This window comes from Meriones unguiculatus, chromosome 11, assembly GCF_030254825.1.
Source record: "Meriones unguiculatus strain TT.TT164.6M chromosome 11, Bangor_MerUng_6.1, whole genome shotgun sequence".
Taxonomy (NCBI): domain Eukaryota; kingdom Metazoa; phylum Chordata; class Mammalia; order Rodentia; family Muridae; genus Meriones; species Meriones unguiculatus.
This window is the reverse complement of record NC_083359.1, coordinates 103755491-103782306: the sequence shown is the minus strand read 5'-3', so window position 1 is coordinate 103782306 and position 26816 is coordinate 103755491. Positions and strand designations below refer to the sequence as shown.

At 49.2% G+C, this 26816-nt stretch overlaps 1 protein-coding gene and 1 long non-coding RNA gene across 3 annotated transcripts; one reads left to right on the top strand and one right to left on the bottom strand.

Annotated features, from left to right (window-relative positions):
- Nucleotides 1-6304: 6304 nt before the first annotated feature.
- Nucleotides 6305-16435, top strand: C11H1orf115 (chromosome 11 C1orf115 homolog). Its single transcript, XM_021635795.2, has 2 exons — nucleotides 6305-6682; nucleotides 14031-16435. The coding sequence occupies exons 1-2, from the start codon at nucleotides 6368-6370 to the stop codon at nucleotides 14148-14150; spliced, it is 435 nt and encodes a 144-aa protein (XP_021491470.1). The 5' UTR covers nucleotides 6305-6367; the 3' UTR covers nucleotides 14151-16435.
- Nucleotides 16436-18895: 2460 nt separating this feature from the next.
- Nucleotides 18896-26502, bottom strand: LOC132646508 (uncharacterized). 2 transcript variants are annotated; one of them, XR_009584807.1, is made up of 4 exons: nucleotides 26384-26502; nucleotides 20903-21000; nucleotides 20243-20485; nucleotides 18896-19632 (listed from the first exon to the last, which is right to left on the bottom strand). It is a non-coding gene; the product is annotated as an uncharacterized LOC132646508 (long non-coding RNA). The 2 variants fall into 2 exon arrangements; XR_009584806.1 differs by having other exon boundaries at nucleotides 20377-20485.
- Nucleotides 26503-26816: the final 314 nt, after the last annotated feature.

Sequence of the window (26816 nt, the reverse complement as noted above, 5' to 3'; positions counted from 1 at the left end):
AAATAGGACACGGTATTTTATTTAACCACAGCAAAAATAAAATACAGCAAAATAAAGAGGAAATCCACTTCAGAACCTTGACACAACAATGTTTTGTGGAGTACAACTTGATTGTAAACACAAAGATGTTATTGTGGGTGATTGTCACTGAAAGTGACATTCCAGGCCCAGCTTCTTGGCCTGTTGGGTTTAACAAGATGCTCTCTGCCCTGTTTTTACGATGTCTGTGGAGGGAACGATGCAGCTTAAGACATATGAAACGGCTCTACAGACAGTGCTCACCCCTCCAGGGCTGTGGGTCATCTGGGAAGCTGATGGAAACATCTACACAGTCCAAAAACACATGAACAGGAAGCACCGAAAGGCCAAAATGAAGAAGAGGAGGAGGAAAAATTATCCAGAAATGGAGGATAGAGTGAGTTTGGGTGATATAACAGCCAAGAAAGTCAGAAATGGGAAAGGCCCTCCGGGGGAAGGAGCCTCTGAGAGAAGGGGAAGTGAGACAGAGAGAGCTGTAAGGAAACAGAGGCATGAAGATGGCTGCAAGTTCCTGGCTAGCCAGGGCCACAGGTGTGGTTTGTCCCAGCAAACGAAACTATACACAGAATGCACTGGCAACCTCAACTTGCAGTTAATCTGTTTGTTCACTGATGCAGCAAATGTATGGAGTGTGAATAGCCATCAGGTTCTGGGTCCTAGGGAAACAGTAGGAAAAATCTACGTCAAATAAAAGATTGTAGAGAGAATATATAGAAAGGCTTAAAGGATGGAGCTAGGAAGCCTTTTTCAAGAGAATGAGGAAGGCATATTCCACAGACATTGCAATAAATGTAGCAAGATCCTGTGAGAGGGACTTACCATGTTAGCATACATGCAAACTGGTTTTGCAGATTTTGGTATGAGCCAGTGAAGGATAATGCACCCTGTGATGGCCCAGCTCTGTGTCTTGACAGAACTGGCAGTCTGCACTACATTAAGAGGGAGGTCCTGAGTCCCATTATTAGGTCAGAGCTGGGGCCTGGAAGGATGGCTTACAGGCTAACAAATTAAGGGCACTGGCTTCTCTTCAAGAGGACCTGAGTTCAGTTCCCAGTAACTCCAGTTCCAATACACCTGTTGCCCTCTTCTGGCTGGTGTGACCACCAACCACATACATAGCACACATGCACACAGGCTAACCTGATGGAAGCGATTCCTCCATTGAGGGTCCCTCTTTTCAAGTGTCAAGCTGACAGGATCAGCCATCACACCCTCTGACATGTGAAACCAAGACTTAATGGTAACGCAGCTCACACGCCTGGAGGTTCTTTGAGGAGCGCTTACAGTGCTTGTGTGTTTTTCTGTCACTCTAAGATGGATTACAGTAAGAGGAATACTATACATTCAACACAACCACTAAACACAGCAGTGTCAGCCAGTGAGCCAGCAAGGGGTAGAATGGAAGCTTTAAAAATAATGCTCCAGGATTGTAGTCACGGAAGAAGCCCATGGACCGATAAGCAGCAATTGACAGAATGAAGAGATGGCCTACAGCATGGTAGAAAACGTTTGCGCATTATTTGATAGTTAATATCTAAAGCATACAGGAACTCAGACAACTGAATAGCAAGAAGCCTCAGGTTACAAATGCTCAAGGGACCTAAGTAAATAACTGCTCAAAAGATACCCAAATGGCCAATGAGGTTATGGAGGGTGGGGGGAGGGGAATGCTCAAAATCACAGATCAAAAATATACTTTAAAATCACAGTATCAAGCCAGTAGTGGTGGGCATGCCTGCGATCCCAGCACTAGGGAAGTGAAATCAAGAGGCTCCTATCTGAGCATTGCCAGAAAGACCAAAGATAGTGTGGGCAAGACTGTAGAGAAAGAGAACTGCACACTGTTAGGGGGGTTGTGAATTAGTGCAGCTGTTTTGGAAAACAGTACGGATGTTCTTTAGAGGTAAAAATGGTATAGACTCCAGTCAACACACTACTGGCTGTTTGTTTGCCCAAGGAATAGGAAATCCGTATATTAAAATGAAACCTGTATTCTGCATTCACTGAAGTATAAATAACTAGCTAATCAGCCTAAGCATCCCTCAGCATGAGTAGATGCAGAAACGGCAGCATATATAGGATGGAGTACGGCTCTGCCCTGCAGAATGATGAAAAGCCTGTCCATATCAACCGAGGTGAGTCAGATGGGAAACTAAAACCTAAGCGTCTCTGGGCTGGCGAGAGGGCTCGGTGAGGAAGGATGCTTGCTGCCAACCTGGGGACGTGGGTCCCCCTCCAGATCCCACATGCTAGGAGAGAACTGACTCCTACAAGTTGCCTTCTGACCTCCACATGCATGACACACAGGGAGAGAGAGAGAGGGAAGGCGGGGGAGAGAAATAGGTAAATAAGCTACGATAAAAATATAAAAAGCAAGCATCTCGCTGTCCAGAAACCATATTTTGACACTGTTCTGCGGAAGGCTGTATGTGTTAGTTCTGAGTCTAAAGGTTGATCAGAGAAAAGGCATGGCCATGAGGTGGCAGTAGAATAGCGAGCAGAAAGTATTGTTTGGATGCAGTTTGCAGAGCTCCAGAAGAGAACCCTCAGAGCGGGAGGCCTTCCAGAGCATGTCCAGAACCCCAAGCCAGCAGGGAGAAAGAGCACGGATGTTTCTCTGCCTACAGAACATGGGAGAAGAGGTTTCAATGCAGAGGCTGGAGGAGGCTCCAAAGGGCAGCACCCATGTGGGGGTCTTTCAGAGCCCCAGGTTGTCATATCTATGGCTAGAAGATGTTGGGTAGTTTTACAAGTTATGCAGAGCAAGCAGACAGTGAAGTGTGAAATATGTACATATGGATGTGCTTGTTTGCACTGACGAGCCTGAAGCAAGTGGGTGCATAAGGGTTTTCCATTTGGCTCCAGCAACGCTAAACTGAGAGTCCTAGGCTGTGGCATAAAAGCAAACACCATGAGGGCTACCTTTGACCCATTTGTGTAACAGTAGTTTATAACATGAAAACCGGGCCAGCAAGATGGCTCAGTGGATGAAAGTGCTTCCTGCCAAGCTTGATGACTTGAGTTCAATCCCAAGGAACCACGTGGTGGGAGGACTAACCCCCACAGGTTGTCCTATGACCTGCATCTACATGTCTGCGTAACTTCTGTTTCCTGTCCTGCCTTCAGAGTCTAGTGATTTGGGGGAAATGCCTGACAACCTGGGCGCCTCCTGAGTGGCGTGTCGCCTGTGTCAATACGGTGTCTGTTCTACCTAAGGAGGTCACTGCCCTGCTATGCTTTTTCTGCAGTCTTGCAATTCTCTCTAGTAAATGACAGCCTTTCGCTAAATAAAAAAAAAATTTGCAGGGTGTGGCGATGCCTGCCTTTAATCCTAGCACTTGGGAGGCTGAGGCAGGTGGATCTCTGTAAGTTTGAGGCAGCTAAGGCAGCACAGTGAAACCCTGGCCCCCATAAACACACACACACACACACACACACACACACACATACACATACACACAAAGGGGGGGAGAGAGAAGGGAAGAGAAAGAAAGGAATTAAATTGGGTCTAGAGAGATGGCTCAGTGGTTAAGAGCACTGACTGCTCTTGTAGAGGACAGGTCTCTGGGTGGCATGGTAGTCCACAGATCTCTGTGTGTCTATGGCCTGCCTGTGCCATGGGGCCAAGGGCAGGCCTGTGGGTGTCATTCCCTGCACGCACTGCGTGGCATTTATGACTGTCTTCCTCCTTCCATGTTGTGCTACCTGGATTTGATTTGATTTTTACATGTCCTAGGCACAAAACAGCTATGGCTTTCCAGGACACCTGGCATAGATTGGGCTGGCTTCCAACTCACAGATCCACCTGCCTCTGGAGAGTCTAGATCTCCAGTGCTGTGAATTAAAGGTGTGTGCCACCACACCTGGAATGGTAACTATGTTTTATTTTCTTTTTTTCCTTCCCAAAAAACCTAACCCAGCTGGGCATGGTGGCTGGCTTATGTGTTTAATCCCAGCACTCAGCAGGCCAGAGATGGTAGATCCACCTCTGTGAATCTATCTCTGTGAATACCAGGCCAGTCCGGTCTACATAGTGAGTTCTAGGACAGCCAGAGCTACATAGTGAGACCTGGTCTTTAAAAAAACAACAACAAAAACAAAGCAAGATGTGGTAGCACAAACCTTTACTCTCATAGGCAGGCAGATCTCTGAATTTGAAGCTATCTTGGGCCACAGAGTAAGTTCCAGGACACCTGGGACATACAGAGAAACTCTGCCGTTAAAGACAAGGGGAAAACAAAAACAAACAAACAAAAAAAAAAAAACAAGCAAAAACAAATGGGGTGGGGGATGGCAGAGTGCACACCTGTAATCCCAGCACTCAGGAAGGCAGAGGCAGGCAGATGACTGTGAGTTCGAGGCCAGCCTGGTCTAGAAAGTGAGTTCAGAACAGCCAGGGCTACACATAGAAATCTTACCTTGAAAACTAACCAACCGAACAAACAAAAAACAAAACAAAAAGAACCCTGCATTTATTTGTTTGTTTGTTTGCTTGTTTATGGTTTTTCTAGACATATACCTGGACAGCATCCAGTAACTATGGAGGGTGCACAAACAGAAGATGAAGTGGAGAAAAATAAAACTTTTAAGTATTTCTGGGAAGCCATCTCCTGTGGAAGTGGTGACAAGTTTCCACGGAATAAAAGTAAAATTTGATTGAGATGATGATGATGATTTTGATGAGGAGGAAACAGACTGAAGGAAAAGCTCGGGAACAGATCTGTATGAGACACTCCAGCAAAACAAGGTGCAGAAATCAAACCAGAATGGAAAAGACTTCAAAACCATCAACACAAAATCAGAAGGTCAACAATGCTTATAAAAAAAAGAAAGAAAAACAAACAAACAAAAAGTCTTAAGGCATCAAAAGACCTAGTTCTGTAGAAGACATTAAAACAAAAGTGCAAACAAGGAAAGAAAAAGGAGTTTCTCCTCCCAAAGTGGAGGCCACACTCATTTACTGTGTGAAGAATTCCTCCCGAAGACTGAACAGGAGGCTTTTGGAGATCTCTGGCGGTAGAGGAAGTCTGTTAGAGAAAATTTAAACAGTCTAAAAGGAAGGGCTGGAGAGATCGCTCAATGGTTAAGAGCATAGACTGTTTCTGTGGCGGACCAGGGATGGATCCCTAGCAACCACATCAAGTGTTTGTAACCAACTCTGGCTCCAAGCCAGAGCCTCTGCGCATACTTACACATAATTAAACATAGCAAAAAAATGAATTTCAAAACAAAACAAAACATTGTCATGATTCTAAAATGTTAAGGAAGACATTTAAGGTAAAAAGGTTTAATTTGAAAAACAACAAGCCGGGCCAGCGATGGTTCCCACCCTTAATCCCAGCACTCAGGATGCAGAAGCAGGCGGATCTATGTGAATTTGAGGCCAGCCTGGTCTACAAAGCGAGTCCAGCACAGCCAGGGCTGTTACACAAAGAAACCCTGAAAACAGCAACAAAGCAAAACCCAACAACAACAAAGAAATCCGTCTTATTCCCGTAACAGTTGATACCTAGCTGTCCTTCCCATAAACTTCCCCCATTGTGTTTGATAGACTTTGTCCAGGTTCCACTGCCAAGAATGCGCCGTCTAAAAGCCTGTTTGGTTTTCAAGGCTGGGCTCCACCCTTTACTTAGCTGTAAGTATGTATGGAATGTTATAATAGGTCGTAGAAATACTGATGGTCAGACATGAAAATTTTAAAAACTGCATTTGTTATACGTGTTTGAGTGGAGGCTGCCCTCAAACTCACTGTAGTCAAGAATGACGCTGAACCCCTAATCCTCCTGCTTCCGCTTCCTAGGTTGCATTATGGGAAGGATAGCTAGGTATCAACTGTTACAGGAGTAAGGCTGATTTATTTGTTATTGTTCGGGTTTTTGTTTGGTTTTGGTTTGTTGTTGTTTTCAGGGTTTCTTTGTGTAGCAGCCCTGGCTGTCCTGGACTCGCTTTGTAGATTAGGCTGGCCTCGAATTCACAGAGAGACCCGCCTGCCTCAGCCTCTGGATTGCTGGGATTAAAGGGGTGTGCGACCACGCCCGGCCAATTCTGAATGCCCGCAAATGGAGGCCTGTTGTTTGGAGTCTGTTTTTGTTTCCAGTACAGCCCAGCTTGCCTGCCCAGAGCTCTGTGACTTCTGAAGCCTGCTTCTCCGGCTAAGTGCACACGGGTCTCAGCGGCCGAAATCCTGGGCCCCACCGCGAGGGTGCGCTGCGTCCTCAGGTCCCCCGCGCGCACCACGCCGGGGCGGTGCGCTGGGGCAGCCGCGGGGCGGGGCACCGAGCAAAGGTTGCCACTCAGTCCCGACCCTTCTCCGCAACTCGGCGGCATCATGACGGTGGGCGCCCGGCTCCGAAGCAAAGCGGCGAGCAGCTTCACGCGCCGGGGGCCCCTGGGGCGATCGCGCTGTGCCGGTGACGAGGAGACGGATGTCATCCTGGAGCACCTGGAGGGCGAGGACGAGGACCCGGCGAGCCCCGACTGTGCGCGCGAGCGGGGCCAGGAGGGCGGACGGCGCGCGGGGACCCCGAGCGCGCGCAGGGTGCACCTGGCTGCGCTGCCCGAGCGCTACGAGCCCCTGGAGGAGCCCGCGGCAGGCGACAAACCCAAGAAGAAGTATCGGCGAAAACTGAAGAAGTACGGCAAGGTAGGTCCCCACCACCCCGCCGCCCTGATCCTGACAGAACCTGGAGTTGCTTTGGGTGGAGTTGTGCCCGCTTCCCCTCTGCGTCCGGGACAGTCACTTGGAAGGTGGCGCTGAGCGCACGGCCTGAGGCGAGCAGGACCCTGTTCCCTGTTGTAGCTGGTGGGATTGCTGAAGCCTTAGTGAGGTTGGGTGATTTGGACCCAGCTGGGAACTTGCAACCCTGGTCCATCGATTTCCCGGGCCAGCCCGCCACGTGAGAAGGTTAGGTGATTGTGTCTTCCGTCATAGGCCCAGGTTATCCGCGGTCCCGCCAACTCGGCCAGTACGTATCTAGCACCTGTTGATTCTTCTTCTTTCCCTAACCAGCAGCTATCTCGGAACTAAGGAATTCAGATGTTCCGCCCGCCCTTTGCTTTAGTGGGAGGAGGTGGGAGAGCTGGAGGAAGAATGGATAGGGAATGGAATGAGTTTTATTTCCAGGGTAAATGGGTCTGGTTTCTAGGCGCCTCTGCCTGGGGGGAAGCAGAACTGCTCTCTTGGCCTTGGCCTGGACAAGGCTAATCACAAAATTATTGATTGTGTCCTGGAATCACAAAATCATTGATTGTGTCCTGGTCAAAGTCCTCTGGCCTCTCCTGGTTTATTGTCCGTTTATCAGTAGCCCTCAGTAGATGACCTTTATGATACCTGAGGTATTCAGGCCCTTGCCAGTTTAGTTTATCATTTGGAAAGGTTTTGGGGGTAGCCACTCTGTGCCAGGCATTGTGCATACAAAATGAATGCTAACATCAGGTGGGGGAGAGGCCACAGCTCACCTGGAGAGACATGTCAGAGCTGGGGCACCCCACTCCTTCACTGCATAGCAGAGATTTTAGCAACTACTCATCGCCCTGACTTGGACGCCGGGCAGAAGAAAGATAAGGCTTCAACATAGAACCAAAGCAAGGAAAGTCACACCTGTAATCCCAATACTCTGGAGGGAGGGACAGGATGAGTGCTAGCACAGGGCCAGCCTGAGCTATATGACCTAATCCAATCAAGAGCTAGCCCTAGCTAAAACTGAGGTACCAGACCCCATTTATTAGGATGGCTATTCTAAAAAAAGACGAAGTCAGGTGGATGATGGTGGCACATCTTTAATCCCAGCACTGGGTAGGCAGAGGCAGGCTGGGGCCAGCCTGATATACAGAGTGAGCCCCAGGACAACCACGGTTACACAGAAAAATCCTGTCTCTAATAACAAACAAAAATTTGGAAAAATAGTTCAAAGTAATTTTTTGTTACCTTAGAGAGTTCCTGAGCAACATAAGACCCCAGCTTTAAAGACAGAGAGAGAGAGAGAGAGAGAGAGAGAGAGAGAACTGCTACTCAAGCAATGAGGGTTTTGCCTTCATAAATGTTTGCAAAGCAAATCATTTCACACACATGTTCACAGAAGTATCGTTTGCCAATGGCCAAAAGGTGAAAACAATCCAAATATCCATGAGTAGATGAACAAAATATGGGCTATACACACCATGGACTATTTATTGTTCAGTAGCCATAATAAGGAACAAGCCACAAATTAACTGCTGCATGGCTCAACATGGTATGAAGAAAGCCAGACACACAGGTTACATATGGTTCCCATGATTCTTTTTATTGGTGATCTTTAGGGAGTAGGCAGAGGCATAGAGATACCTGCTGTGTATGTGGCTTTCTTCTGAGATGAGAATGTTCTAGAAGTGAACAGAACTTTATAATGTTACACATTATAGAGGCATTTAATGCCACTAACTTCATTTTATAAAATCATTTATTTTATATGTATGTCTGAGCCACTTGCCGCGTGCCCACAGAGGCCAGAAGAAGGCATCAATTTCCCTGAAACTGGAGTTATATGTGGTTGTGGGTGTTGGGAACTGAACCCAGGTCCTTAAAAAGAGTAGTCAAAGCTCTTAACTGCTGAGCCATCTATCCAGCCCCAACTTTTTCACTTTAAAGTGGTTGGTTTTATGTTACATGAATTTGTATACACACACAGACACATACACACACACACACACAGAGAGAGAGAGAGAGAGAGAGAGAGATTTTGACATGGAAAGGGATTTTTTTGGCCAGAATGGAGAGAAGAGAAATGTGGGTAAGCTCTAGAATGTCATGACTAGCTCAGCAGATCCCAAGAAGTCCAAATAAGATTATAGCCCCAAGTGAGGGATCAAAGAGTCCTTGTGGCTTCCACTTTCTCAGGCCAGCTGACAGGGTACCAGGCTCCAACAAGAAGGAAGAGAACTCAAGGTTCCCCCTTTCCTGCAAAGCCACAAGAACAGCCAAGGTTCCTGCAAAAGACAAAGGTGACCTGCACTCCCCACGGTTGCCAGGCAGAGCTTTCTTTTAGAAATGAATAGCTCCAGTAATTGGTTATTATGGAAAGTGTTTTCTTTTAGCTCCCATTCCTGTTAACTTCTCAGATCCTTCACACAAGCCCCTTCCTGCTTCTATTTAAGGAAAGTTGTTGGCCTTTGTGCAACATGAAAGGGCAGGCTCACTCCCCTGCTGCCCCACCCACCCCACCGACATGGGCCTACCCAGGGGCCAACCCTCACACTGAGCTGGTCCAGCCTTCTGGAAGCCTTTGTGCCTGGGCCTCTTGTAGAGATCAATGTTCCCAGTTAATTTTAAAAAAATAATTGCATGCCTATGGTGCACTCGTTACTGTTAAAGTGCTCTCTGCTGGGCACAGGGGAAAGGCAGGAGCCTAAATTGGTAATGTTCTGCCAGGAGGCTGGGTATGTGTTACCTTCTATACGTTTCATGCCTGAGTCCCCTCATCAACCTTGGGAAGCTGGGGCTGTGAAGGAAGCTGGAGTTGGAGAGAAATGAAGCTGTAGAGTTGGACAGCCACAGAGCTGGGAAGGAGACTGGCCTGGCCCCCTCCTGTAGATCTGTGGGTGAGAAGGATGGATTATGCCTCAAAACTTAGCTGAAAATAACAGGCCGCCTTTGCAGGCACCCTTGAGAGGCACGGGGAGAAGTGTGGTAAGGAAAAGAATTATGCTGTGTTAACTGGGAAGCTAGGAGAGGGTTGGAGGGTAAAATAGAAAGTGTGGGGTAAGGATGGTATTGCAGGCTGGTAATCCCAGCACGCTGGAAACAGAGGTAGGAAGAGCAGGAGTTTAGAGCCAACTAAACTGGGCTACAGAGTGAGTGGAACCCAATGAGTGAGCATTGGTGATGGAGGTAACTGGTAGAGTACTTGCTTAGCATGTACTGAGGCCTAGGTTTGACAACAATATAAGTTGAAGGAAAAAGTAGAAGAAATGTCCTCATGTTTGAAGTAGGGGCCAAGAGCCAGCCTACCAGATGTGAGGGCTGCATGACTGTCCAGGGGCCTATGACTTTGGTCTCGGCTTCCTCTCCCTGCCTCTGTTCCTTCCTCCACACCATCTGATAATAATGAGGGCTGAGGCTGAGTGGTGGTGGCTCATGCCTTTAATCACAACATTGGGAGGCAGAGGCAGGCAGATCTCTGAGTTCCACTGAAGCATGAGAACCCAGGTTTTAGCCCCCAGAACCCAGTGAAAAGCTTGGCAGGGTGGCACTTATAGTCCCAGGGCTAGGAAGGGGAAGACAAGGGCAGCCAGTGGAGAGGAATCTGTGAACCCAGATATAGTGGGAGATCCTGTCTCTAAATAAATAGATAAGGTGCAGAGTAATTTAGGAAGACGACAGATATTGGTTTCCTCCACCCTATCACCCCACCCCCACCCTACCAACACGCACAGCAATCATGTCCAGAGTGGATAAATTAATCCATGGGAAGGTTCTAGATGCCAGGCCACCTGGCTGAGGCTCTGGCGCTGTGGGCTGCCACCCTTTGAGGGGTGAGTTCTCATTCATTCCGATCTGTAGCTGACCACCCACCCACCTCAGGTTGGCGCCTGGGAGCAGCTCAACAGTAGACATGACTTTGTAACTGGACAGCGATGTCTGTGGAGAGATGTTTCCTCTTCTAATTCGGAGGGACGTGGGGTCCTCAGCACCACTGGAGACTGGCTGCAATGTTCTCTACAGTCCTGGAACTCAGAAGTTCGAGACGGTCCTCCTGAGCTAAAATCATGAGGGCTGCTCCCACTTGGCTCTTTGAAGCTGCAGAGGCCATCTTCCTCCTTTTCACAGTAGTGTGCCACCACCATCACACCCCCCCCAAGTCCTTTCCTCCTTCTGTCTCTCCCCTCCATGTTCTGCCTCACTCCCCCTGCATCCCTCTGCATGAGGATACTTACCTGGGGTAGAGCCACTTTTTTAGTATGCAGGAGGCCCCAGGGAACCTCCCACCTCAAGAGCCTCAGCTGACTCATCCTGGCAAAGCCCCTCATCCCGTTCCAGGGTAATGCAGTCATGGGCTCTGAGAATGAAGGTGTGAGTCTGGTGGGCTAGCCTGGCACACTCTCCCACACTCTCCCATCCCCATCATCCCTCTGAGAGACTTGTTTTCATTGTGGTAGTCAAGAGCTTCCTTGGTCTCTTCTCAAAGCTGGGTGTTGACAGTGTTCCAGCTAATGAGCTGTCTCGGCAGACTTTCTCTGCAAATTGTAAAGATGATGGGATAAGTTGTTAAAAAAAAAGGAACCAGCTATGGGAAAGTGGATGTACCAGTAACAGTCATGTCAAGTTTGAGGCAAGCAGCGTGGTTCTGGTGTCCTTGTTTATAAATGACCAGTGTCAACGGTTGCAGTTGATCTTGGGGTGCATGGCATGTGTTGTTTCAAACACATAAAAGTCTCCCACTGACTCTTTTCAAACATTTCTAGGTCTCTCTCTCTCTCTCTCTCTCTCTCTCACACACACACACACACACACACACACATGTCTCTTTGAGAAATGGATAAGGTGGTGTCTTGAGAAGACTTAGATGCACCAGTTTTTCCCAGAGCTTGTCATGACCTAGCGAGGGATTGAGGGAAAGACCTTGGCCCTCTCTCCAGGCTGGGTACCTGGTGGGTACACGCTGAAGTGTGGGGACTCTGACGTCCACGGAATACTTAGGACTCATAAAGAACTCTATAAGCTCTTTAGAAACGTTCCGAGCCAGGCATTGTGGCTCACGCCTATAATCCCATCACTGAGGGAGCTGGAGCAGGAGGATCAACATGAATTGAAAGCCAGCCTGGGTTATATGGTATATTACATGCCAGCCCAGCTACTGAGTAAGATCCTTTCTCAAAAACAAAACAAAATGAAAGCAAAAACAAAAAGACAAAGAGAGAGAAATAAAGCTTCTCTGAGAGATCAGAAACATCTCAGTCTGGTGTGTTGCCACCACGAACTCAGCATTCTTTGGAGAGCTGACACTGTGGGCACCGACCCTGCCTACAGCATGTGCTAGGAACTGTTCCCAGTGCTTCCCTTGGAGAAACTCCTCAAGCCTCTTTACCACAGGGAAAGGCTACTTACTCCATGTTCCCGTTATACAAACAAGGAAACTGAGGCAAAGGAACATTAGGGAAGATCTGACTAGAATTCACTCCTAGCTGTGAGCACAGGTCACATACAGATGGCCTTCATTAGGCAGGAACCAGCTAAGCATGGGGTGAAGGCCTCGGCCTGTGATGTTAGATGCCTCTGAAGAGGATTCAGTTCTGCCCCACACAGGCTGTCTGGTCTCAAAAGACATACAACTTCCCAGAGCTTTCTTCATGATCCCTTAAGCCAGGGCTGTCGAGGACGTGCCAGTCACCTGAGTTACACAAGCTTGCTCCATGCAAGGGAAGACAGTTTCAGAAGAATTGTGGGGCATCAGAACACGGACATCCCAAACAGAGCTGAATGAACAGTCTGAGGGGTTCTAGGCAGAGAGCGGAAGAGGACCCAGGATTGAGGACCAAAGATCTCAATTATTCAAACTCTGCAAGAAGACAAAACCGACAGAGAGCATTTAGGAGGGGTTCACTATGAAGTAGGGGAGAACCAGGAGAAGGAGGGGGTGAGTGGTCACAGAGAGGCCCACTGAGCTCAGGGAGGGAGACGACAACACTGCATGGATCAGGCAACGTGGAGGCTGTAGGCATCCTTGACCGAGCAGTCCCTGGATGTGTGTGGGCAGCAGCCAATGGGAGAGGGGAGAAGCATGGGGTGCAGCCCGTGTCTGGAGGCTTTTCACTTGGAGAGCAGAGACACTGGGCAGGTAATAGTGGCAAGGTGTCCCTTGGCATGGTATAAGCTAAGGGGAATGGACAGAGAGGAAGAGAAGGATGCTGCTGGAGAAGAGAAACTAAGGAATGGTGGGAAAATAACCAAGCAAAAGTGTGGGGAGGACCCAAGAAAAAGGGCTGGTTTGCCAGGATTACACTGGCACGGTGGGAGAAACCAGGAGCCGGAGCGCTGGGCTTGAAGACAGCGGGGGAAGATGAACAAACTCTCCAGGGATGTGTGATTCAGGCAATAAAGGCTGTGCATTTTTTTGTTTTGTTTTGTTTTTTTTCGAGACAGGGTTTCTCTGTGTAGCCGCGGCTGTCCTGGTCTCGCTTTGTTGAGCAGGCTGGCCTCGAACTCAGAGGTCTGCCTGCCTCTGCCTCCCCAAGTGCTGGTAATACAGGCCTGTGCCACCACACCTGGCTCAGGCTATGAATTAGAAAAAAAAAAAAAATCACAGGGCTGAAAGTCTAGGGGTATGAGAGAAGATTCTGGTCAGCAACACCAACGCCAAGGTCACCGAGAGTGACAGCAGAATTTGGAGGTGGGGAGAGGAATGCTGGGGGCCATCTCAGAAGTCAGCTGTTAGAACTTTGAGACCAAGGTGAGTGTGTGGGATGTCCCCTCCCTCTGCACCACCCTCACCCAGGAGGAGCAAGAAGGCGGCATCCAGAAAGCATTGCCTTGTCCTTAGCCTCAACAAAGGTCAGGTCGTTCTGGAAACATAAAAAGGCTGTGCACACGCCACCCAGGCAATGGCGAAAACTTCCGGGTTACAAATGTGTGGGTCAGACCAGAGTAGGCACTGGGAGTATAGGAGGGACCAGCAGGGCTGTCTGACAAGATGCCTGAAGGAAAATTTGGCCCCGTGAGGGCCCTGTGAGGGCCCTGCTCTTTCAGCTGAGGGAGTGGGGTCACTCTCAGTTTAAAATAACAGGAGTTTTCTTTCTAGAGCTGGCGGCGTAGCGCTGTTTTTAATAAGACTTGCGAACTATCTGGAAACGTGCTGTGCTTGCACGTACTGAGCAAGGAGAATGTCTGCTGTGAGCAGGGGTAGGGACCTGAGGCACTAAGGATGTGAAGACACTGGGTCTCGATAGTTTCCCAGGTGACCCGTGGGAGAATCGATAGGTTGCCTCACCTGACTTTTCTTTTCTCTTCCTAAAATTAGAATTTCGGGAAGGCCATCAGCAAAGGATGCCGGTACATCGTCATTGGCCTGCAAGGATTCGCTGCAGCCTACTCCGCCCCGTTTGGAGTAGCCACCAGCGTGGTGTCGTTCGTGCGCTAGCCAGGGCTGCAGGGGCAGGCGTCACCGGAATGCTTCCGCGCCGGGGGACGGTGTGAAGCCAGCACTTCACACTCAGACTCGCGGGAACGCAGAAGAGGAACCCTGCTTCATAACCATTGTTGAACTGGTTGAGGGTTGGGCAGGAACCGTCCCTGCTCATCTGCTGAGCCACTCTTGGACGTGAGTGGACCCAGGGAGTCCTGCAGAGAATTAGGCCAAGGTGGAGTTGGGGTTAGGGTTACTTTGCTGCCTGTGCTGCTTAGAGCCTTCCTGGGGTGCATGCAGGCAGGCTCATGGCAGGTCTGGGGTCTGAGACACGTGGGAGATGGGTGATTTTGAAGGAGGCCTCTAATGTGATGGTTGCTAGGTGCTGAAAAGGTCGGGACCTGATGGGCACTAGGCCTTGCACAATCCTCTCACTGAGTACAGCAAGGGAGCTGTTCATTTCTGAAGTCTTTCAGACTCCCTCATCTCTTTTCTCCACTGTCGTCGGAAATTTAATTACAGGTTTGGGCAAAAAGAAAGAAGGAAACAATCTTTAAAGACCATGATGCTTTGAATCCCATGTTCACGGCTTGTGGGGACTATTGAAAGGAGATCAAAGAGTGTCATTTTCACCCATCTACATGAGTATGCAGCTGGCAATGAGGGAGGGAGGGGAGCAGGGAGAGCAAGTTGGGAGACTGCCACAAAGGCCACACTTTGAAAGCCAGAGCCTGGTCCAGCATGGTCTGGGCCATCTCCTGTGTTTGGAGCTGGCAGCACTCCTGCAGATGTGGCTGGCCACAGCAGTTCACTGCGACAGGTGCCTACCTGCTCCGTTTGATTGAGGGGAGAGGTAGATGGAGAGAGAGAGGGAGGGAGGGAGAGAGGGAGAGAGAGAGGATATGAATGAGAATTGGCATGTATGTTTAGAGAGGAATGAGTAAGTAAGAGATAGGCATGAGGAAGGAAGAAAAGAGCCAAGAGCGACATTGAACTTCCTTGGGTAGGCTAGACTGTATGTGGGTGCAGAGGGAGCTGGGGGACCAGAGCACCTTGGTGGTTGACCTCACACCTCTTAAGACTGCACCTCACTTAGGTTCAAAGATTAGAGTAGGCAAGAGTCCCAGGCTTGATGCCAAGCGTGGTTCACAGACTAACACTGAGTGCTGGGAGAAGTGGAGAAGAAACCCTCAAAGGCTAAGAAGTTTGGGAAATTGTACTGCTGTGTATCACACTGTGTTTAAAGTAGTTCAGAGTGGCTCCTCTCACCGTGACCCTTGGCCAACCCCAACAACAGGCCAGGATTCCGACTTTGCTTCTGGAATGGTCGAGATCCAGAGCAGGTCTTGGGAACTACTCTGCAGAATCAGTGTCAGTCTATTGGCCTGAGGCTTCTGGGGCACATAAAGGAAGCCATGATGCTCACATGTCACCCATTGGGCCCAACCATCAGGCACTGGTGGGTGGAGAGGGCTGGAAGACAGACAGAGGGACAGAGGAGGAACGGGTGGAGGAGACAGTGGCAGCTGCTCACTCAGCCTCAGCCTCCAGAAGATGCCCAGGGCCTGGAGCTAGGAAGGAAAAGCTCTCACTTTAGCCCCAGTAATACAAGCTGGTTTTGTGTAGGTTCACAGATGTGACAAAGCGATGCTTGCTGGGTAGGCCTAGGATGGGAAGTGGAAAGATAAATAGGAGGAAAAGCCATACACAATTAGCTGGAAAGAGGCAGGAGTGTGAGGCTTGCGGGATCTCTCCCCTGCTACCTCCTGATGCTGATGAGCTCCAGGGAACCCACAGCATCCTGCCAAGTAGGGAGAAATGTGACCCAGGGAAGGGATGAAGGAACAGTCAAGGTCATTTCCCTTCCTGGGAGTCTTCCTCCTCACCTCCCAAATTGGAAAATCATCAAACCAAAGCACATCTGGCCCCGTGTCCCTCAAAGTCTGGTTAAGAATTAACTCAGAAATGTCCAAAGTCAAAAGCTCAGGACAGAGGCTGTCCTGGGACTCAGCCAGCTTTGCCGCAGGGTGGACTTCAGCCCCTGGAGCACGCTGTGTGGTTACATGGTCTGCGTAGGACTCTCGGTTCTGTGAGCCCGGTTCTTCCAGCCTGCAAACTTGGTTCGTGCTGTAGGCTGCTTTCTTTGCTTTACTGGTTATTCCCTTATGTCTGGCAGTGGGGCCATGCCCTGTTGCAACTGAGTTTGATTGCTTAGCTCTCCCATCACTGGCCTGGAAACCCTTTCTCTGTATCCCTCTCCTGCCTTGTGGTATAAATAAAAGTTCCAGTTTGTCTGGGTTTCCTGTGTGTCCAGGGCTGCACCTTCCCTTGTTCTCTTTTCTGAGGGAGATGGCCGGGGCTCCAGCAGCTCCTGGGAATGTGGTGATGTCTCCTGGGCTGTACCCCCCACCTCACACACACACCTGCAGGGCTAAAGGTTACATTCTCCAGAATCCCTCAGAACAGGCTCTGGGGTGGGGAGCCACAGCCCTACCATCTGTTACAAATGAAAAATTTCCAGAACCTTTGACTAAAGTGTGGAGCCAGGAGTCTGCATTCCTTGCAAGCTAAGAAGCCTCTGGTCCCTGCCTTGGTTGGGAAATGCCTCTGCTAATGGAGCTCCAGGGAGGGAGCTGGGCCAGTGGAGTGGGCCCCTCAGTGCTGGCGTGTTGGCAGACACGCCAGCTCACTGATTCCTCACAGGGTAGAGGTTAAGCGAACGATGAGCAAGTGGTTCTGGGGAGCCATCAGATTCTCTGGCAAGGCAAGTTCATGGTAACAGGTCCCTATATGTTGGGATGGCGGAGTTCTTTCTTACCATGGAAACCCTAGGTTCCATCTCCAGGAAAAAAAAAAATACTTGGCTCATGATTCTCAGGTCATGCAGGGGAGGTGAGAGGCTGCCGTTGGAGATAGGCATGGAGGCACACATCTGTTACCTCAGCACTGAAGAGGATGGAGTCGTCTGCCACCTCGAATGGCCCACTTCCACCCCTGAACTGTTTCCCTGCCCAGCACTCATGTCTGGTCAGAGAAATACCAAATGATATCTGACCAAGAAGCAGGACTAGAACTCAGATCTTGGCTTCCAGGCATCACTGTGGCCATGGAACCATGTTGTAATATTCTCTATTAGGCCACTGGTTCTCAACCTTCCTACTGCTGTGACCCTTTAATACAGTTCCTCATGTGGTGACCTCCAACCATAAAATCATAAAATTATTTTGGTTGCTGCTTCATAACTACAATTTTGCTACTGCTATGATTTTTTTTGTGGGGGGGAGGTGGTTGTTGAGAAAGGGTTTCACTGTGTAGCTTAGCCTGTCCTGGAACTCTGTAGGCCAGGCTGCCCTCGAACTCAGAAAGGTCCACCTGCTTCTGCCTCTCAGGTGCTGGGACAAAAGGCTCAAGCCACCACCCACCACCGCCCAGCTTATGGCTATGAATCTTAATAAAATGTGAAACATCTGTGTTTTCCCGATGGTCTTAGGTGGCCCTTGTGAAAGGGTCTCTTGACCCCTGGGGGAGTCGTGACCCGCAGGTTCAGAACCACTGCGTTAGGTAGTCCCAGTTCAGCGTTTGTATTTAGATTATCTTTCCTGGTTCTGCCTCTGCAAGAGAACAGAGAAATAAAGACGGCTCACAGGGTCTAGAGCAATAAATGTCTGGAGCTCCAGCAGAACTTCCTGGCAAGTTTATTTTGTGATAAAATGTAGGCATAGGTCAGGTACAAATAATGGGAGTGGGCAGGACACCTCAATATTCCTGTAAAGGCTGTATTTCAGGGGCTTCATGGTTTTGCCCAAAAGCCAAATGGTTCCTGAGGGGTTTTGTTTTTGTTTTGTTTTTTAAGCTCCCTTAATATGATTTAGAAAAATGTGGAGAAATAAATACTGGGTTTTGTTTTTAAATTTGGAGGCAAGTTGTTTTTGAGCCAAATCACTCCAGTGCACATCACAGCCAAAGGGAAAGCAGATCTTAAGATCCCCCACAAGGCCCAGCGCCAAAACCTGGCAGGAACAGCAAGCCGCGCAGGGGGCAGGGCAAGAGAACAAAGATTTGTTGGCAGGGCCTGTGCCAAACCTGGCCCCCTGGGGGGCTTCAAGCTCCAACCTTCACCTCCAGCTCCTGGGGAGCCAGCTAGTGCTGCATCTCAAGGTCTCACTTGGATTTTAAAGTGTTTCTCAGGTGATTTCCTCTTCTACCCCTGGTAACAAGGCTTGAAATAGACCTAGTTCAAAGCAGACAGAAGTCAAAGCCAGCTCTGGGATGTTGATCAACATTAGAATGCTTGCTTGGTATGTGCAAATAGATTGTTAATTACATAAACATCAGAGTCAAAGGACTGGACAGAAATTGAGTTGAAGGGCCCCACTTCCTTCACTGGTTTTTAAAAGCCAGGGCCCTTTCCACCTGAGACTTAATCGCTTCGCTCACAATTGAGATATACAACTTGGTTTTGGTTTTGGTGTTGCAAAGACAGAATGCGGGGAGAGAATGTTCGGAGTTAACAGGGGTGGGAGGTAAATTACGGAAGGCAACAGTGGGAGGAGTCAGGAAGCACCACCAGCCGCTTGGGAGGCAGAGGCAGGAGGATCTCCGCAAGTATGAGGCCAGCATAATCAGTTCCAGGACAGCCAGTACTACAGACAAACCCTGTCTGAAAAAAGAAGGAAGACAGAAACTACCATGTTCATGTATGAAATTGTCAAACTTAATTTCTTTATTTTAAACAGGAAATAACCTATTAAAGAGACACATTTACAGGGCTAAGGAGATGGCTCAGTGGTTAAGAGTACTGTCTGCTCTTCCAAAGGACCCGGGTTCAATTCTTAGCACTCATGGTAGCTCACAACTATCTGTAATGCCCCTTCTAAGGGATCTGATACCTTCACACTAATGCACATAAAAGAAAAGAAACATGCTTTAAAATGTATCTTCTTTAACTGCTTAGTGAGGAGAAAGGGGCATATAGGTTAGTTGAGAACTTTCTCCCCAACTCTTATTCTTTTAAATGAATTCAGGCTGGAATGTGTCTCCCAGTGTCGACATTTAACTAGATTTGTGAACCATTCATGAGCCCATCCTCCATCTGCCATGCTGGCCACAGATCTGTGCACAGGGATCAGGGGAGAGAGCTAAGCCGTGCACAACCTCAAATTCAGAAATGAGGTGCTGAGCCCACGCTGGGTGACTATCATCTGCTTGGCTCTCGATTTCATTCTCAGCAACCACATCTGGGGTTAATAGACTTTTGAAAGAAAAACTCGGATATGTTTAGGGAAGTCTCCCTCCAAAGCTACATCCGGGTGTCTTGATCAGTTTTTGTGTTGCAACAAAATGTCCAAGAAAACAAATTATAGGAGTCAAGATTGGTTTTGGCTCCTGGCTTCAGAGTTCTCAGTCCACGACCCTCTGAGTTTTAGGTCTGTGGCAAGACAGAAACATGGAATGCCATGGCGGAGAAAAACCACTTTCTTCAATGGTGGCCAAGAAGCTGAGAGAAGAAACAGCAAGGGAAGTTAGACCTTTCCAGGATCCTACCTACTACCCGCAACGCCTCCAGTAACACCGTCAAACTGTATCCACTGTGGTTTGACCCATCAGTGAAGCCTGTCCTCCCTGTCCATCATGATCCACCGTTCCTCAGAGGCCCACCTCTGAACTCGTCCGCACTGGGAGCCGTCCCCTTCGGGAGGACAAACATGCAAGCAAACACCCCTCTCCGTTTCTTCTGAGGGACCTTGGGGAAGAGGTCTCTTTCCTTTGCTCATTTCCTTTTCTGACACAGGGTCTCACACTGCAGCCCAGGCTGGTCTGAAACTCACTTTGGAGCTATGTGGGCCTCAAATGTGGTAGCACTCCTGCCTTCACCTCCTGGTGCTGGGATTACAGACATGAGCCAACACACCCAGCTAGAGAGGAGCTTGAGAGGCAGGCACACCCCCTACAAATTCCCGGCCGCATTTCTTTATTCAGGCAGTTAGGAAGGCTCTGGGAGACACTTGGCACCCTAACCAGTCTGCCCTACTGTGCTGCCTGAGAGCCTGCATGTATGCATTTACCTGCTGATCTGTCACAGTCAAGGCACACAGAGAGACACAAACCTCGGCCAAGGAAGGGATATATGACCCCAAGTCAGTGTTCAGTTGTCTTCACTGATGCTCTGTGACTGGTCACTTTGCTCCCTTTCCCCGTCCCAGGACCCACATACTCAAGTGGTCAAGGCTGCAGTAGACACCTGTGTAACCGGACCGTGCTGGCATCAGACAACTTGGCTTCCAATCTTCTAGGCAGTGACCTTGTACACTCTTCAACTTCCTTGACTCTCAGGGTTTGTTTTGTCTCCTCTGCAAAGAAGGGCAAACAGTATCTACTTCCAAGGCTTACTGGGAAAGATAAATATGAAGTGTATTAAGAACCTTGTGCAGGCCCTTAAGGGAACTGGGCTGGCCCAGTAGTAGGGGAACTGCCTTGCCTGTCCAAGACCCCGGGATCCGTTCCTCACTACTGAAAACAAAACCAAGCCAACAAACCGAGGTGCTGGAGAGAAGGCTCAGTGGGTAAGGGTTTGCTGTGTAAGTGTGAACACCTGAGCTCAGAGCCTATGTGAAAAGCTGGGCGTTGCTTCCCCGGAACCTGTAACTCAGCACTGTGGAGGCCTGAGACAGGAGGATTGTTGAAACTTCAGCATAGGCACCTGCCTCACATATATGCATAACACACACACACACACACACACCATGTAGAATACAACATACACTTACTGTACTGTGCTCTCCTTTAGCAGCCCTTCCAAGCTAAGTTCTCTCTTCACTTGCCCCTCCCCCTCCCATCTCAGGGAATCAGGGTGAGGGAAGCAGAGCTGGAGGGAAGGAAAACAAAGGAGGAGTGAGACAACTGCCTGCCTGGTGCAGAACAAGAGGCCCAGGTGACTCTTCGCTTGAGAACAAGCAGGCTGGGACAACAGGAGATGGGCCCCCGTGGGCTGGGAGTTCAGAGCAACAGGAGACAGGTTCAAATCCCTTTTTTGAACCTGAGATAGTTTGCTTGAGGCTTTTGGTCTCAACCAGGAACCCAGATAAGGAAGGACTTTGCCCTAAACTTCTTCCTATTCATCCCTGACCTTATTTCTGGACACCAAAACCTGGCATATCTATGACAAGAGAAGCAGGAGAGGCTGAACTCCAGGAGAGAGCCTAAGGAAGATTTCTTGAGAGCCTGAGGAAGATTTCCTAAGCTCCCTCCTGGGAGCTCAGGAGGGGTCCAGAGATCCACTGCTCCTGACAAGCAGGAATGTAATCTATGGACTCAGCAACAGAATAGAATAAAAACTGCAAAATCACACCATCCTTAACCACCTAGTGTTGCAGGATATTTGATCCCATTGTGAACTGGAAAAACCTGTTTGTTGTTGTGGTGTGGCTCAGCTCTAGCACACATGTAAACAAGAGTTAAATAGAGTCAACCATAAGACAAGAGGCAGAGAAAGCAACCAGTGGACAGGCAGAGAACATAAGAAAATACTAGAAGGAACATTGAGTTAAAAAGTATTTAAGACAGCATGGAGAAAGAGAGGGGCCTTTTCCTTCTGGAACAGAGGAGTAGGAAGGTCAGCTGGGTGCTTTCTCTGCCTCTCTGAGCTAGCAAGTTTTCACACCAGCATCTGGCTCCCGAGTCTTCGCTGGTAAAATCAAACGATTGGGATTTTGTTTTAAAAACCTAGAGCCTCTTTGGCTGTGCATGTATTTTTTTTTTTTTTTAAGATTAATGTATGTATTGTGTATATGGTGTTCTGTCTTCATGTAAGCCTGCATGCTAGAAGAGGGCAACAGATATCATCATAGATGGTTGTGAGCCATGTGGTTTCTGGGAACTGAACTCAGGACCTTTGTAAGAGCAACCAGTACTGTTAACCTCTGAGCCATCTCTCCAGTCCCTGTGCATGTATTTTAATTTTTTTTAATTTTCATATTTGTTTATTTGATGTGTTATCTGCATGCATGTGCACCATCGCATGCTTGTAGAGGTCATAGGATGGCTTGTGGGAGTCAGTTCTCTTCTTCCACCATGTGGGTCCCAGAGACCATACTTAGGATGTCAAGCTCCATGGCAAATGCTTTTAGCTACATTTCTCCACCAGCTGTGTGTTTCGTTATGCAACAAATGAGTGCTGGGCACCTGGAGTCCAGCAGCAGCAGAGGAATGGAACAGGTATGGTGGTGTGTCCTGGCATCAGACGTGACAACTGTTGTCACCCTCTGGGGTGACATGGACTGGATGGTGACACTTCAGGGCTAAAGTTAGGGTTTCTATTGCTACAACAAAACACCTTGACCAAAAAGTAAGTTGGGGAGAAAGGGGCTTATTTGGTTTATGTAGTCCATCATTGAAGGAAACTAGAATAGGAACTAAAACAGGGCAGGAACCTGGAGTCAGGAGTTGATGTTAGGGCCATGGAGGGGTGCTGTTTATTGGCTTGCTCCTCATAGCTCACTCAGCCTGCTTTCTTATGGAACTCAGGGCCACCGGCCAAGGGGTATCCCCATTCACAATGAAATGGGCCCTCCCTCATCAATTACCAATTAAGAAAATATCCTACAGGCTTGCCAAGTAACCCTATCTTATGGAGACTTTTTTGAGGAAGGGAGGGTTGAGACAGAGTTTCTCTGGCTGTCCTGGAACTCACTATGTAGAGCAGGCTGGCCTTGAACTTAGAGAACTGCCTGCCTCTGCCTCCTAAGTGCTGGGATCAAAGCCATGTGCCACCACTTCTCAGCAATGGAGGCATTTTCTTAGTTGTGATTTCTTCCTCTTAATTGTCTTTAGTTTGTGTCAAGCTGACATAAAATTATCCAGCATAGAGGCACATAAGAAACCACCTCCCAAGAGAAGCAAGCAGGACTGAGCCAGGCTGTTGTGCCCACCTACCCAGGCCTCAGCCCACCACATAGGAAGGTCTGAAGCTGCCTGGCCTTCAGGATGAGTTGGACATGCCTACTCTGGCCTGTCCATGCCTGAGCTGCTCTAGCAAGGATATGCACCTTCAGGGGGAGGCCCTGGAACAATGCTTAAAAGGCTCCGCACTGAAGAGTGTCTCTGCTTCCAGGGCACGAGGGAGCTCTGTCCTGTACTCCATAGTGGCCCCGGCACCCGACTCCAGCCCTGTCTGTGAGGAATTGGTCAAGAGGCTCAGCTTCTTTGAATCAGTTTGCCTATGTGACAAATGGGGTTCTGACATGCTTGGCATTACTGGTGGAGCTCAGGGACAGAGCCCTTTGTGTCTGTGTAGCAGTTGCAGGCAGTTTCAGTCCAGTGTGAGGAATGTGCATCCATGAAGATCACGGGTCTTAGGGAGAGGACCCCTATCTCACAGTTCAATGGAAGCCACATGTGCAGAAGGCCAATGGCAGTGGCTGGATTAGGTGTCCTGTATTGACCTTGGCAATGGGAGGTAATTTTGCCTGTGTGCTGTCCTAGCCATCTCCGGCCTTGAAGCCTTGGAGCTGGGTGACAGGAAAGTGTCATTCCAAAACATTGTCCTTAGAAGGTAGGGATGGTGAAATAATAGCTCCTGACCTCGAGGCTCTCTGAGGCCCTGGGTCAGCTGTCTAGGCACTTGTCAGGCTGTCCTGTGTGAGTGGGAACTTGGGGTACACTGTCCCCAAAGAGAAGCCCCACTGTCATCTGATGCCAGCTCTAGGAAGTAACCTGGGCGTTGTGAGAGAAGTCAGGAGAGGGACTGGCTGTGTGATTTTTGACTGCACTGTCCCTCTCTGGGCCTGGTACCCTGTCTGGTAGAACAAGGAGGCTGAAATGGAGCACACTGTAGCTCCTGCTGCTCTGCCAGCCTCCGTTACAGAGCCACCGCACTTCCTATTCTGGCTCCCCTCCCCTCTTGACTTCTTAAGATGCTTTCAAGGCTACAGTGACAATCAGCAAGCCAGTGGCCCACTCTCAGTTAGGCCCCAGGGAGGAAGTAGAACAATAGAAATCAGGTCCTGGCAGCCTGTGCCCTCCAAGGGGCGGTGTCTGCATTGTTTTTCTGGGCCTGATGTTTTCCCCAACCCCACTACATCCTCAGCCCCACGTCTCATCCTGACCAAAGTTCCCAAAGTTCCCAGTCAGGAAGACTGCCTGAATCTGCCAGGATGGCTGCCTCCCCTGAGCCTCGTCTGTTCCTGTTGCGGAGCAGGGCTTCTCTCTCAAACCCCAGCGCTCTGATCAACCTCCCATCCCAGGGCTGCCTGAGGCCATTTTCCCACAAGTTCCCCACACTTGGCTCTCCCTAAATTCACTCTTCATGCTGTTATTCCCCAGCCTGTCTCAGTTCGAGGTCTTGCTGTGTAGCTGAGTGGGGGAGAGAAGGAAAAAAAAAAAAAGAAAGAAAGAAAGTTAGTAACTTGACTATTAATTTTTGCTTTGTTTTTCTTTTGATATACATAGCTCAGAATGGCCTATGTGGCCAAGGATGACCTTGGCTCCCAGATCCTCCTGCCTCCTGCCTCTGAAGAAGCAGGGTTACAGTTGTGAGCCACCAAGCTTCACTCATTATGACTTAGTTTTAAACAAGCTTGGTGGCTCATCCAGGGCTAAATTTACTTTTGGCTCTCCTTCAGGTCAAAGGCAATATAAAGTACAAGTCTGTGTGCCAGGTCCAAAAGAAACCTGGAACAAATTGCTAACTGGGGTGCTTGTTGGCATACTAAAGCTCACACAGCCCAGGCTCAGCACCTGGGGCTCCACTCAGCTCTTCTCACCCCCCCTGTTCCCCTAAATGTCTCCAGCCTAGGGGCTTTGCTTCCCTCCCTGCAGCTTCTGATTCCTATATAACCTTGCCATTTTGGCCACACACTCTCTTCATTACCCCCCTTTCGGTCCTCTCTCAGTCTCTTCTCTCCCTCTTTTGCCCTTCCCCCCTCATGGCCCAGTCCTGTCAGGTGGTCATGCTCGGTTTACCACTCTCTCCCTCTGCTCTGGACAATTCCAGATGCCTCTAGCTGTACCGCCCCCCCCATCTCTACAATAAAAACTGTCTTCTCCTCAGCCATACCTCAGAGCCGGCATGTCCTTATTTTGTTCACTGTGGCGAGCAGGTGGGCCCTGTGCATTTCAGCTAGGCAGCCCTCCTCGGGAGCATCAGCTAGCTCCTAGCATGGCCCCCTGTGTCATGCTAACACCACTGGAGAAGTCATTCTGAATGATTATGACACTGCCTCCAGGGCTCCAGGCCAGGGGTGTGTAATACCTGGGGGGGGGGGAAGGCAGAGAGCTTACACTCTCAAGGGTTTGGTCATAGACTGCCCTGGACTGAAGTCCCCTGAAGAAAGTTCTGTAGACTGATTGTAGAGACTGGAAACATGGTAGATCCCAAGCCAACGTTCTCTTGGGCTATCATTAGTTCCTTTAACACAGATTTAGCACTCAGCTCTGCATCTGACCTAACATTCCTTTGACTATCAGGTAAACCAACGGAATACCTTATTAATCACACTTACCAGTAGCTTCTACCCATCTGAAAACTTGAGAATGTCATCACATAATACCTGAAGGCTACAACCTGAAGCAGCGACCCCACCCCGACTCCCACAGCGGAGTCTCCCATTCCACACACACACACCCCGCAAACACTTTGATGTGAATAAACCCTCTCGCTCCTTTTGAAGTGGGAAACGCGTTTTGCATTCTTTGCCTTGACCTTGAGAAGTTAGGAGACTTGTCCTGTGTGTAAGACATGTGGCCTGACTAAGATGTCCACCAGGGAGGTAGAGGAAATAATGGGGTTTCGGGGGGGGGCAGAGAACCAGGGAGCTGGGGCCGAGGGTCATGGGCTCAGGGAAGGGCAGTCTGGCAGACCCTGTGGACTCAGCACTGGCAGAGGCACAGCGGCAGACATTTAAAGAGAAGAGGGCGGGGCTTATCAACCTCTGACAGAGCCCCCAAGGGGAGGGACCTCAGATGACACCTGTTGCTGTCTTCTTTGAGGGGAAGGGACACCTGCTCTTCATGGAGCTGGAGGCAGAAACACCTTTGTAAAAGGTTTCTGATCCCATCCCACCCCTTGTTCCTTATCACCTCTTAATGGCGCCATTGGAACTTTAGAGAGGACACATGTGGGCTATCCAGTGATAGAAGTGGAAATATATTATCTGGTCTCTGCTCTCAGTTCCTGACTCAGGCTCCTAAAACTCTGGGTTATTTCCTGACCCGTAGAAGAGCTAAGCACAACTTTAGTTCCCATAATTGACCTTTGATCCTGGTTCCCGACGCTGGCACGTGAGATTTCTGTGATGTCCAGGGCGACCCGGGTGTCTGACACTGCGTTCTGCATCCCCTTGGTCCTTCTTGGGTGCCTGGAGCATCTGACGTTGTAATGAGGTGATTCTGGGTGAGCTTCCGGATGCAGGCTGGTCCTGAAAAGGGCCAGTCAGTGTCACCCATGTTCTCTGGGGAGGGGAGAGTCATTGAAGATTTTGTTAATCATTGAACAAGCTATCTAGAAAAATCCCTGAGCAGTGGGATGTAGGGAACACAGCCACATGTTGAGAGGGTGGTGAACGCTAGCTTTATGGGGACAGAAGTTCCTAGGCTGAGCCCTCCGGCCTTGTCCTGTGCATCTAACTGATGACTCACACCTTGTCACACCACTTAATAATAATCCACTCACCACACTGCTTTCCA